At 41.7% G+C, this 13,962-nt stretch overlaps 1 protein-coding gene across 4 annotated transcripts in view; it reads left to right on the top strand.

The window, feature by feature from the left end:
• KIAA0319L (KIAA0319 like) overlaps positions 1–13,962 on the top strand; it is a 117,685-nt gene that overhangs the window by 25,737 nt on the left and 77,986 nt on the right. For all 4 annotated transcript variants that reach the window (XR_001917317.1, XR_001917316.1, XM_005678716.3 and 1 more), the window contains exon 3: positions 10,549–11,060. Coding sequence is in view for 2 of the 4 variants with exons in the window: in XM_005678716.3 (XP_005678773.2) it covers positions 10,549–11,060 (512 nt within the window). In the remaining 2 variants the exon portion in view is untranslated. The remainder of the gene's footprint in view (positions 1–10,548; positions 11,061–13,962) is intronic.

Genomic DNA, 13,962 nt, shown 5'->3' with positions numbered 1-13,962 from the left:
TTGGGATACTGTTTCGTGAATCTGGTTAAAGTATGAGCTTCCAAATGACCTTAACAGTATGGTTCCTGAGATACCAGTATTCTGTCTTTACTTCCCTTCTTGGTTGCCAGCCAGCAGTTTCCCTGTTAGCTGGAGAAGTCAAGCTCAGTACCTGGGACTTAAGAATGCCAGAGGCAACAGCACTGTCTCTAAATATTTCCAGAGTTGTTCACAGTTTTCTAGAAGTATTTGATGAATTTCCTTCTGGCAATAATTCTTATATTCTGTTGACTTTTCTACTCTGCTGGCTTGGAGTTATGAAACCTGGTCTAGATTTTCCGCCAGATTTATTAGAATTCTGTCTTTTGAGAGGTGGTAATGTTAAATAAGCATTGTTAGTTCCAGAGCCGCCTCTTTCGGGGACCCTCCGGGTAATTCACGTGAGAGCTCTGCAGTCTTCTACTTTGTCATAACCTTAGAAAGAATAAAGTGATGGCTCTGTTTTCACCTTGGGTAGGCTTTCTATGTACTCCTGCCAACAGTGAGTTCTAGACTTTCCCAAAGGGTTTTCAGTCCAAGGTTCTACCAACTGTAAGCCCTTTTCCGTAAGGATTTAATATTACTTTTGTTTAGGCCCTGGGAGCAGAGCCAGGCTATGGCGGCGTGGGCAGGAGAGGAACTGATCTAAAATTGGAGCTTATTTTCATCTTACCTTTTATCCAAGTTACTTCTAGAATCCAATATTGACACTACCAGTGCTTCCCTGCTTCCTCCCCTGATGAATCCTTTATCTCAAGAGTAACAATAATGAAAACAATGAAAATGAAATCTCGGAGAGGTTAAGTTTCATTTCAGAGGTTAATGAAAATTAATAAATGATGAATCTAGAGCTGAAACTAGAACCCTTGCCTTTTAACCGTGTAAGATGATTAACCATCTTTTAACCATCTAAGAGGAAGAATTACGATCCACTGAATGAGTGAAAAAGAAATTATTCTCCATCCTTCATGTCTGTTACTGAGCCCATAATAGATCGAGGTTGAATAACATTTAATAAAAAAAAAAGACCCTCAAATTCCCACTAAGTGAACATATGAACTAACAAATCAGAGTACCTCCTCTTCTTTCTGGGAGCTATTGGGATTAATTGTTTTAGCAACACTGCAGCCAGCTCACTTCCCCCAGATCTCACCTGTCTGCAGTTCTTCCTGGTCACCATTGAAGATGTAAGTGCTTCTGACCATCTGGTCTCTCCCAGGTTCTATTCCTTTGAGCTAATACAGGGGATCAGTTTGTCAGATAAGACTCACAAGAATCAGAGACCTTACCCATTACTAAGTTTTAGTAATACTTTTAAGATTACAGAAATCAAGGGGTGTAAGTGAAGTAGGGAGAGTCTGGAACATCCTCTACGATTCTGCACCAGGCTGCGCTTCCCTCATTGGACATGTCCTCTCTAGCCCAGGATAGTGGATGAGATCTCTAACTGAGGCTTCCGGTCACCTCACAAAGCAGGGGGAGTGTTTGGATTATGAAACATTTCACTTTTATTCTACCAGATAGCATTATATAGCTTATGTGACATTCTTTGGGAACCCATGGAAGCAAAAGAAGGCCTTCGTAGGACAAACCAGTTTTGTATCCCTCTTACCCCCTGCTTTTATCTCCTCTTTTAAGATCTCAGTTTAACCAGAGCTACGAGTGACAACCAGGGAATTAGAGTTTTTGCTACCTTCTCTTCGACCTTGTAACCTCCATAAATCCTCTTGACCTGGAGTCTCAATGCATTTCTGTCTCCCCTCCCTCCCATTGGTAAGATGCCCTCTGTTACTCGCCTCCAAGCTTGCACTATTTTATCCTAAGGATGGATAGGCAGCCGTCCTGTCATCATCATCAGTTTCTTATCGTATTTTTCCATCTTCTTTTTTTCTCACTATGAAGTGCCTTAACTGTTATGATTTGTGTGAATCTGACTCGACATTCCCACATAAATTCATGCTTTTCAACTCACTGGCACTTAACCACCCCTCCCTTCCTAACTTTTTAACTGGGACAAGAAACCATTGAGTTACCAAACCCTGTCTATACTCTAGCTTGTTAGTCAGGATGTTGGATAGAGAGGATGTTCTGAGATCTGGCTTTCTCTTGGAGAAATACGTATTTCTCCCTCTACCCTGCAGGCAGTAGTTGCTTACTCTCCCATATCCCATGTACCTCTGAGTTTGGAGGTGGAGCTGACTCCTCACTGTCACTTCTTGAACATTACTCCTCCACTTCCGTGTAAAAACTTCTTCTCTTTGAGATTTATAACACTTCTTACCCCTAATCATTATTCATCTGTACCACCTGTCATTCACCCGCTTTCATTTATTGCGGCATATGGGCCTCATCTCTTTTCAGAGTCTTGCCATCAGCCTGGATGTCTTCAGTATGACCCTCTTAGTACCTGATTACCTGGTTTCTTAACCTGGCCACTTGACAGTTCATCTATTTGTTCCATTATTTCAATATTTCCTCCATGCATACATGCATTTGTTTATGCATTCATTCAAAAAGGGTCTTTGATCACCTGTTGTTGTTGCTGTTCAGTTGCTGAGTTGTGTCTGACTCTTTGCGACCCCATGGACTGCCGCACGCCAGGCTTCCCTGTCCTTCACCATCTCCCAGAGCGTGCCCACACTCATGTCCATTGAGTTGGTGATGCCTTCCAACCGTCTTGTCCTCTCTGCTTCCCTTCTCCTCCTGCCCTCAATCTTTCCTAGCATCACGGTCTTTTCCATTGAGTTGGCTCTTTGCATCAGGTGGCCAAAGTATCGGAGCTTCCTGCAGCTTAAGCATCAGTCCTTCCAGTGAATATTCAGGGTTGATTTCCTTTAGGATTGACTGGTTTGGTCTCCTTGCAGTCCAAGGAAGTCTTAAGAGTATTCTCCGACACCAGTTTGAAAGCATCAGTTCTTTGGCACTTAGCCTTTTTTATTGTCCAGCTCTCACATCTGTACAAGACTACTGGAAAAACCATAGCTTTGACTATATGGACTTTTGGAGGCAAAGTAATGTCTGCTTTTTAATATACTATCTAGGTTTGTCATAGCTTTTCTTCCAAGGAACAAGCGTCTTTTAATTTAATGGCTGCAGTCACTGTACCCAGTGATTTTGGAGCCCAGGAACATAAAATTTTTCACTGTTTCCATTGTTTCCCCATCTGTATGTCATGAAGTGATGGGACCAGATGCCATGATCTTAGTTTTTTGAATGTTGAGCTTTAAGCCAGCTTTTTCACTCTCCTCTTTCATCTTCATCAAGAGGCTCTTTAATTCCTCTTCGCTTTCTGCCATAAGGGTGATGTCATCTGCATATCTGAGGTTATTGCTATTTCTCCCGGCAATCTTGATTCTAGTTTGTGATTCATCCAGCCCAGCATTTTGCATGATGTACTCTGCATAGAAGTTAAATAAACAGGGTGACAATATACAGCCTTGACACACTCCTTTCCCAATTTGGAACCAGTCTGTTGTTCCACATCCAGTTCTGTTGGTTCCTGACCTGCATACAGGTTTCTCAGGAGGCCGGTCAGGTGGTCTGATATTCCCATCTCTTTAAGAATTTTTCACAGTTTTTTCACCTACAAAGTAATTTTCTGAGTCCTCTGCTAGAATTGGAGATACAGTGGTGGGGGGTGGAGTGGTGGGGGGTGGGAAGAAGCCAGACATGGTCCTCTCATTCTGGAGCTTACAGAGAAGTTGTGGGGGAAAGACATTGAACAGATGAAGACACAAATAAATATAACTTTATAAGTTTTATAATTACTTTGAGGCAAAGAGGCTACAGGGTCCAAAGGGTGTACTAGAGAGACTTGTCTTAGTGTGGGCGTGTCTCAGAGGAAATGATGGTTGAACTGCATCCTCATATGAGGAGTTAACTGGTTAAAGAAGGGAGGCAAGGAAATTCTGAATAGAGGTGGCAGCATGTACAAAGCCAAGTTAGGAGAGGGAGTGTGGTGCATTTGAGGAGTGAATGAAGGATGGTTGTGGAACATGATGAAGAGGAGGGAGAGAGCATGATGCAAGGTGGGCTAAAAGGTAGGCAGGGTTCAGATCATATGAGATGTTTTTAGGTTATGTTAAGGATTTTGGTTCATTCAAAGGGAGTGCAGCCACTGGAAATTTTATTTACTATTTTTAAATTTTATTTTCCCAAATATAGTACATATACATTATAGACATTCTAAAGGTATATATTCATATTTAGTGAACAAACAAGTTTCTCAGGTACCTAGTTTTCCCTCCTAAAAGCCACCATGCCAGTTTCTTGAATATTCTTCCAAAAATAGTCTATGCATGTGTATGTGTGTATATATATGCATACACATATAAACTCCCCCCCCCCCCCACACACACAGATTGTGGCATACTATACACACTGCTCTACACCTTTCTTTCTCCACATAATGTTCTAATGTTTCCTGGATATCATTTCATATCATGACTATAGAGAGTGGCCTTATCCCAGCAACTGCATAAATCTTCCTCAGTTTACTTAACCAGTTCTCTGTTGAGAGATGTAAGTTATTCCAGTGTTTTTCATTCCAGACATCATACAGTGACTGTTTTGATATCCTATCACATATTTGATAATGTTTCTGATAAGTAAGCTCTAAAGTTAGCTACCTTTATTCTCTAAAGACTGAATTTCTTTCCTTCATAGCACTTATATTAGTTTGCAGTTCTGCATTTTTTATTATGTTTATTTAATCACTGTCTCCCCCATCTAAATTATAAGCTCCATCAAAGAAATGCCTAGCATGAAACGGACGCTCAATAATATTTGTTGAGGACTTCCTGGTGGTCCAGTGGGTAAGACTCTGAGCTTCCACTACAGGGGGTGCAGGTTCAATCCCTGGTCAGGGAACTAAGATCCCATATGCTGTGCAATGTGGCAAAAAAAAAAAAAAAAAAAAAAAAAAATTGTTGAAGAGATGAAGGAGTAAGGAGGTAAGGATAATAGCTAGATGGAAAGTAAGTGTGCTTTTTTAGTTAAACCTTTTATACCAGACAGAAATAATTTGCATCTCTCTAAAAATCAGAGTCATTTGGAACTTATCAGTCTCCTATTGTTAACATCCAAATTTAGGCTCTCAGTTCAGTTCATTTCAGTCGCTCAGTCATGTCTGACTCTTTGCGACCCCATGAATCGCAGCATGCCAGGCCTCCCTGTCCATCACCAACTCCCGGAGTTCACTCAGACTCACATCCATCGAGTAGGTGATGCCATCCAGCCATCTCATCCTCTGTTGTCCCCTCTAACCTCCTGCCCCCAATCCCTCCCAGCATCAGGGTCTTTTCCAATGAGTCAACTCTTCGCGTGAGGTGGCCAAAGTACTGGAGTTTCAGCTTTAGCATCATTCCTTCCAAAGAACGCCCAGGGCTGATCTCCTTTAGAATGGACTGGTTGGATCTCCTTGCAGTCCAAGGGTCTCTCAAGAGTCTTCTCCAACACCACAGTTCAAAAGCATCAATTCTTTGGCACTCAGCTTTCTTCACAGTCCAACTCTCACATCCATACGTGACCACTGGAAAAACCATAGCCTTGACTAGACGGACCTTTGTTGGCAAAATAATGTCTCTGCTTTTCAATATGCTATCTAGGTTGGTCATAACTTAGAGTTAGGAGTAAGCATCTTTTAGTAATAAATAGTAATTCAAAAAAGTGTATTCTCATACACCTGGGGTTGGCAAACTTTCTTAAAGGGCCAAATAGTAAATATTTTAGGCTTTATTAATATTGAGATAACTCTGTTGCAGCTGCTTAACTCTGCCATTAGAACAAAAGCAGCCATAGATAATAGATAAATAAATGAGTGTGAGTGACTATGTTCCAGTGAAAGTTTATTTACAATAATAGGCAGCAGCTAGAGTGGGCCCTTGGACCATAGTTGGTGCCACTCGTTTAATGAATCAGTAATGATAACCCTTCTTTAATTCCTGATGTTGTCAATTTGTGCTCTCTTTTTTTGTCATCAGTCACGCTAGAGCTTTACCAGTTTTATTGACCTTTCAGACAACTAGATTTGTGTTTCGTTGATTTTTCTCTATTGTTTTTTGTTTGTTTTCTGTTTCATTGGTTACTCTTTATTTTTTGCTTTCTCTGCTTATTTTGGATATAATTTACTCTTTTTTTTTTTTTCTGTCTTTTATGATGAAAGCATAAGATCATTATTTTTCTCCCTGTTAAAGTTTGGCCTTTACTTTTCCAGATCTTTTTGAATGCATTTATCTACAAACAAAAAAGCTTCATTCTGAAGAATATAAGACCATAACACATAGGTTTTCTGCACCTTGCTATTTTAACTTAACAAGGTATCATGGGGATATTTCTTCGGCTACATAAGGAACTCGACCTAATTCTTTTCACTTGCTGTTTAGTATTCTGCAGTAACTATTTCTATATTGATAGATGTTTAGGTTCTTCAAATATTTCACCAGTACAAACTACACTGAAATACTCACAAGTGGGAAATTCTCCAGGATAGAAGTACACAGAATACTTTTGTTAGATGTATAATTTATTGAATGTCTTCTCTTAACGCTCAGAAGGAATAAACTACTTCTGTGTGATTTACCACTTTAACTACATTTCATGATTCTTTCTTTGTTATAAATTTTCTTATGTTGTTTAAGGGCTGAACTTTGGGGGAAAAGTCTTTCCACATTAATCTTGTTTCTCTGGTATTGTTCTCTGATGTCCAATAAGAATTGAGCTCTTCCTATGGAATTTTCCACAGTCATTACATCAGTAAGGTTTGTTTTCACTGTGAGTCTTCTGATGTCCAGCAAAGGTTGTATATCTGAAAGATTTTCCACGTTTACTGCAGTGATGGGGTTTCTTTCTTTTATGCATTCTTTGATGGTTAATAAGAGTTGAGTTCTTCCTAAAGACTTTTCCACATTGATTATACCAGTATGGTTTCTCTTCAGTATGGATTTTCTTATGTTCCAACACAGTTGTTATCCCTGAAAACTTTACCACCTTCATTACATATAAAAGGTCTTTCTCCACAACGTATTCTGTCCTGGTGAGTAAGGGCTACCTTCTGAGCATAGACTTTCTCCCAGTCTTTACAGTAGTAAGGGTTTCTGACTGGTCTGAATTCTCTGAAGACTTAAAAGAATAGAGTTCTTTCTGAAGCTTTTCCACATTCATTGCCTTTATAGGGTTTCTCTCTATAGTGAATTCCCTAATGATTAATAATGTTAAGTACATCTTTAAGAATTTCCCACACTCAGTACGTCTATAAGGTTGTTTCCTTATGTGAATTTTATGACAATTAAAAGAAACGAACTGCTCATAGTCTGTCACGCATTCTCTATGTTTATGAGCTTTTTCTGTCAGTATAATCTCTCTGGTGCTTAATAAAGGAGAATTTATATTTGAAGACTTTCCTACATTGTAGTACTCTTTCTCTGTGGAACTTCTGTGCTTCTAATTCAAACCTATATCAATTGTGACAGTTTTGTTTGCCCTTTCGGAGCGGACCCTTCAGAAGTATTTATTTTGCTTTAGGGCTGACACCTTTGTTTCAAACTATTATGCTTGTACTGCATAGGTACCTGGTGGAGCTTCTCATACTTCCATCCAGGGCTTTACCCCTTGCTCCAGTTGGGCTGTTAATTTTGACTTGAGAGAGAGAGAAGCCCCACAACAACAGATTCCTGTAGTTTTCCAGCATCATCTACCCCTGTCCATGTTCATCGAATAGCATCTGGGAATCTTCATTCAATCTAAGTAAAGGCCACAACCACATCTCCAAATGTCAGTGGCCCCTGGATCTAGGCCCTTGGTAGTCTTGGAGCCGTCTGGCTTCTGAAGCACTCTTCCAGGCAAGGGGAGAAAGTTGTGCTTAGGCTGAAAGTTCTGGAGGTTAGAAGTCCTCAGTCAGGGTGTTGGCTGGGCTGGTTCCTTCTGAATCTTTGGGTAGAATCCTCCTGTAGCTCCTCCTAGCTTCTGGTGGTCACTGTCCGTCCTTGGCTTTTCTTGGCTTGCAGCTATATCGTTCAGTCTCTGCTTCTGTCATCACAGTGCATTCTCCATGTGTGTCTTTCTAGATCATTGATTTTAGACTTTTCTTCTTTTCTAAAATAAGCATGTAAAGCTATAAATGTCCCTCTGAACATTGCTTTAACTGTATCCCACACATTTTAGTATGTTGTGTTTTCAGTTTTATTCAGTTCAAAATGCTTTCTAAACTTTCATGATTTCAACCTACACTTGGTGTAAATTAGTATTACACCAAGGGGAGCCACTATCCAGATGTCTGGAGCTCATTCTCCATGTAGCTCCTTCTTTCTGGTAGTTTCTTGCTGCCACAGTCACCTTGAACTCTTGTTTCCTCAGCTGAGCAAGGCCTCTGTGCTCTGCTTAGGTTCTTCCCTGTTTCACAGTCTGCAGCATGCCTGGTCTGTAAACAGAAAGCCAAAGTGATCACAGGGCTTACCCTTGTTTATTTCCTTTCTCTCAGACCACATTGTTGTTCAGTGCCCCAAGCCAATTGTTTTATATATATTTTTTGTCTAGTTTTCTAGTTTCTCAACAGTGGGGAGGCAAATTCTGTGGCAGTTTCTCCTTCAAGGACAGAAGTGGAGGTAACAGCATGTTAAAAAAATACTGGCTTACAGAAAAGTGCAAGTTATTTTCATTTTTGTGAATCTTTTCAGTGTATTAAATATGAGAGACTTTTTGTGAGAAGAATGATGGAAAGTTGATCTAAAAGTAACTGACAGTAGTTATTGATGTAACAATTTACTGATTTCAATAAACTGTGCACTCAGCTGTTACTGAGTCATACCATTGGTTATTGTGTGAGAAGGTGGATGAAGAAATGAGGGGCGTTTCTGTAGCTCTTGGTAGCTTCATTTTTAAAATAGTTTCTATTTATTCATCTTTTCTTAAGGAAGTTCTGTTTTTTCTGGCCTCTAAGTTGCCTTGTCTGACGTTAGGTTGGTGCCTGGGTTTCTTTTTTTAGAAGCACAGTGGTCGATTGGCTTCCGTAGTGACTGACTCCATAATCCACAAGCCTTCCTATTTTTCTCTTGTCTTTCAGTTGACTAGTATCCACATTTAGTAAGTGTTTCCTTTGGCTTTGGTGGATTATCCACTTGTTGCTTTAGCCAGTCGTAGCCCTTTTTCAGTTATGCGTGCCTGCAGACATGACTGTATATCGCTTCAGTGGTTTGATTCTACTACACATTTTCTATATGTGGTTCTACATTTTATGCTGTAACCCCAGGCTGAGACTAGGGTGAAGAAAGAGGTGCCTAAGGTATGAAATTTAAGGAGACATTCAGTCTCAGGGTGGGATAAGCCAGCCCTGCAGTTACATGACTCTTAAGACTAAGCACTTCCTTAACACTTGTGCCCAAGGCATCTCCCTTGCCTCGCCTGGTTCTGGCCCTGTATAATCTTGACTTCTTAGAGGTGGCTCAGATGGTAAAGAATCTGCCTTTACCAGATTCGAGTAGTGCAGGAGTACTCCAGTGCAGGAGACCCAGGTTCGATCCCTGTGTTGGGAAGATGCCCTGGAGAAGTGCATGGCTACCCACTCCAGTATTCTTGCCTGGAAAATTCCATGGACAAAGAAGCCTGGTGGCTACAGTCCATGGGATTGCAAAGAGTCGAACACGACTGAATGACTAACACACACATTACCCTGACCATAGTTGGTTATAGACAACTGTATAAGACCTTAAAATGAACTCTGTGTAAAAACTATAATTTAGAACATGCTTTAACTTTATCTAAGAAAATAGAAATGAGGTAATATTTCAGGAAAACCAGTACCATGCCTGAAAAAATTCAGTGGCTCAAAAGTTTATCCATTAGGAACGTTAGCCAGAATTTTGGACCATGTTATCTAGGTTAACCATAGTAGGCCACTGTTGTACTTCTATTCCTTTATTTCTTATTATGACATAGCTTCTCATCAGGAAGTTCATCTAGCAGAATAAAATTTTTGGTAAACTTTACTACTGCTCTGATTAATGCTGTGATGTGCAAAGCCACCTGACTATGACCAGCTGCTGATTAGAAAATGGATGAACCTGCAGCCTGCAAGAGGTTGAGAGAACTCAGTCTGTGTTACTACCAGTTCAGTGGAGGGGGAGTACTCCATCTTCTTCAGCTTCCTGCTCTTCTGGACCCATAATCTTCATACTGTCCCAGAGAAAGGCCTTGGGGGTGAGTGGGACCCTGCCCCTGTCCTTCAGCGCACGGTCACCAGAAGAGCTCTGTTGTTTTTTTGTTTCATGAACTGGAGTTCTGTGTAAAAGGTCTACATGCAAGGACTTACTGAGGAGGGCCAGCAGTGAGTGTGGAGCAATACTTCTACCAGCTAAAATATCCTGAGCCAAAAAACCTTTCTCTTTTGTGTCTTCTTTTCCACTTACCAGACAGCTTTCCCACCCTCTTAAAAACCAGTCTTCAAAATAGCCTCCAATGTTGGTGTTCAGGACTCTTAACAGAGCTGGAGTCTCTGTTTTTATTTCATTTTAAAATGTTTCCATTCTTTGTTTTTAGATGCCAAGGAGAGCAGGTGCCAGTGGGTGAAGACACAGTTTGGCGTTGGCCTGAGATCCAGGGGAGAAAATCACCTCCGGCTTCTAGAAGGAACCCCCTCTCTCCAGTCATGTTGGGCTGCCTGCTGCCAGGACTCTGCCTGTCATGCCTTTTGGTGGTTAGAGGGGATGTGCATCCAGGCAGACTGCAGCAGGCCCCAGAGCTGCCAGGCTTTTAGGACAGACTCTTCCAACTCAATGCTGGTGTTTTTCCAAAAATTCCAAATTGAAGATGATTTGGACTTTCTGCCTGAGGATGATGTACCACATATTTTGGGGCTAGATTGGAGCAGGGCATCTTGGAGGAGGTGGAGCCCACCCAGAACTCCACTCAGACCCCCTTTATCGAGTGACCAGTGGAGCTTAATCAGAAAGCTTCGGAAGAGAGAGAATCCCAGTGAAGAAGTAGCTGCGGTGACACAGCCTTCTAAAACGAACAAACTAGGTGATGTAAACAGCACCGGCTCTGCAGAGGTAAGCATATCATGAATGAGGAGTGACTAGAGAACTGGTCTAATCTGCTCTTGCATTTGGCACACACGAGCTTTGAAGCTGTGCTCGTGGGCAGCGCTTATAGGCTGAGGAGTGTATGGACGCAGCTGCTTAGTGTCATCTTAGTAGGGGCTGCCCAGATGTTCCAGGGTAATTTGATCTTTAGAGATGTACACTCCATGCAGGGCTGACCATTGTTTTGGTTAAAGCAGAAAGCTGCTCATTATCCTGTCTAAGCTGGTTCTTGGCTACAGGTAAGTGCGTTTGTGTGGGTGTTAGTCTCCACCAGCGATTCTGCAGTGTTTTCTGCCAGATTGCAAAACACTTGATTGATGCGGTTGCAGTCAAGTTCTCCTCCTCCTCTCCCATCTCCTGCTGGTAAACACTTTCCTTATGAGGTAATTTCTATTCCATTCTAAAGTAACCATCCTGGTGCTGCATAAGACCTGGACCTGCTGGTCTGGGGAGCCGGATGTGGCCATTAGCCAAGAGGCCTTGGATGAATTCTTACCAAGCTTTGTATGCCAAGGGCGATACTACCAGTGGAGTTTATTCTGCTTATTATGTTTCCTCATTGTTGATCTTCCTGGGCAGATGATTAAGAGGAATGACTCACCCTGTGCTCATTCTCCCTCAGTTGCTGTGACTTATTTTTGTCTGTGTTTTGTCCTGGTTGTCTCTATCAAGTTAAAGCCAGAGTGGGGAGGCTACTACATGCCAGACACTGTGTGCTAATCGTTGTGTTATGTCATTTTGTTTAATTTTCATAGCAATATTTCCAAGTATGTGTTGTTAACCCCGTTTTCCTAGTGAGGAAACTGAGGTCCAAATAGGTTAAACAATTTGATCATGCAGCTAATGAACAGCAAAGCCTTTCAGTGTGGTTTTAGAGCTACAGTGTTAGGTTCAATTTGCTCATAAACATTTATGGATTTTATTATCGTGTCAGGCTTCCCTCATAGCTCAGTTGGTAAAGAATCCACCTGCAGTGCAGGAGACCCTGGTTCAATTCCAGGGTCTGGAAGATCCTCTGGAGAAGGGATACTCTCGAGTATTCTTGGGCTTCCCTGGTGGCTCAGCTGGTAAAGAATCTGCCTGCAGTGAGGGAGACCAGGGTTTGATCCCTGGGTTGGGAAGATCCCCTGGAGAAGGGAAAGGCTACCTACTCCAGTATTCTGGCCTGGAGAATGCCACGAACTGTCCATGGGATCACAGAGAGTCGGACATGACTGAGCGACTTTCACTTATCAGTGTCAGGCACTTTGCTAAGCTCTAGAGGTAAACAAGACATGATCTGTGCTCTCAGGAGTTTATAGTCTAGTGGTAACTCAGGCACGAAGATGGTGTTTACAATAGTGTATAATTTTTTTTTTTAAGAACCAACTTTTAAAATTTTATTTTATTATTATTTTCCTTTATTTGACTGCTGGGTCTTCATTGCTGCACATGGACTTTCTCTAGTTGCAGTGAGTGGGGGCTACTCTGTTTTTGTGGTGTGCAGGCTTCTCATTGCAGTGGTTTCTCTTGTTGCGGAAGCATGGGTTCTAAGGCACGTTGGCTCAGTAGCTGTGGCCCACAGGCCTCGTTGCCCTGCGGCAGGTGGGGTCGTCCTAGACCAGGGATCAAACCTGTGTCCCTGGCATTGGCTGGTGGATTCCTAACCATTGGACCACTCGGGAAGTCCCCCAGTAGTGTATAATTATTACATAGTAGATTTATCTGTTGGGTTGACCAGAAAGTTTGTTTGGGTTTTTCTATAACATCTTATGGAAAAACCTGAATGAACTTTTGGCTAACCCAATACTACACAATAGGAACACAAAAGAAGAAGTGACCCTCTTGAGCAGGCAAGTGATGTGTATATCCAGGGAGGAGTTTACAGAGGTGTTTAACTTATTTCTTAATGGATGTGTAGAATTTCACTTGGGGTTTAAAGGTTAAAAAAAAAAATTCTGGAGAGAGGTCCGGTGTGTGCAGAGGTTTAGTCAGCACATATTTACGCACATTCACTGTCTGTAAGGTGGTGTACTAAAAGCAAGGCAGTGCAAGTGTTCTATCAGATAAGATCCTGATTCCTGCCCTAATAGAGCTTACACTCTGGCAAGGAAAATAGGCATGACATTTATGAGTATTAAATACTTATAACCTCAATGTACGTTATGAAAAGGTAAGTAGAGTACTGTAAGAACATCTAACAGGGACCTATTTAAGATTAAGGGGTAAAGTTAGGCCACCCTAAGTAAGGGAAGTTGAAGCTGAGATTGAAGTAGAAGTAGGAGTTAGGGGAAAAAAAAAAACAGGCAGAGTAATTCAGGCAGAAAGAATAACAGTTTCAAAGTTTGTTGGATGCCTTAGAAGATGGCAAAAAGTTGAAAGAGACTGGTCTTGTTTGGCAAGCAGAGCAAGAGACCTTTAGAGAAACAAGAGGCTTCAGAGGTGTTCAGAGCCTTGCTGTTGTTCAGTTGCTAAGTCATGTCCAGCTCTTGCGACCCCATGGACTGCAGCACACCAGGCTTCCCTGTCCTGTACTGTCTCCTAGAGTTTGCTCCGATTCACGTCCGTTGAGTCAGTGATGCCATCCAACCATCTCATCCCCTGCTGCCTCTTCTCCTGCCTTCAGTCACCGAGCACCAAAGCTTTTTCAATGAGTTGGCTCTTTGTATCAGGTGGTCTAAGTATTGGAGCTTCATAATCAGTCCTTCCAGTGAATATTCAGGGTTGATTTCTTTTAGGATTGACTGGTTTGATCTCCTTGCTGTCCAAGAGACTCTCAAGAGTCTTCTCTACCAGCACAATTCAAAAGCATCAATTCTTTGGTGCTCAGCCTTCTTTATGGTCCAGCTCTCACATCTGTGCATGACTACTGTGAAAATCATAGCTTTGA

This window comes from Capra hircus, chromosome 3, assembly GCF_001704415.2.
Source record: "Capra hircus breed San Clemente chromosome 3, ASM170441v1, whole genome shotgun sequence".
NCBI lineage: Eukaryota > Metazoa > Chordata > Mammalia > Artiodactyla > Bovidae > Capra > Capra hircus.
The sequence above is the reverse complement of the archived record's forward strand: the minus strand, read 5'-3'. Positions and strand labels throughout refer to the sequence as shown.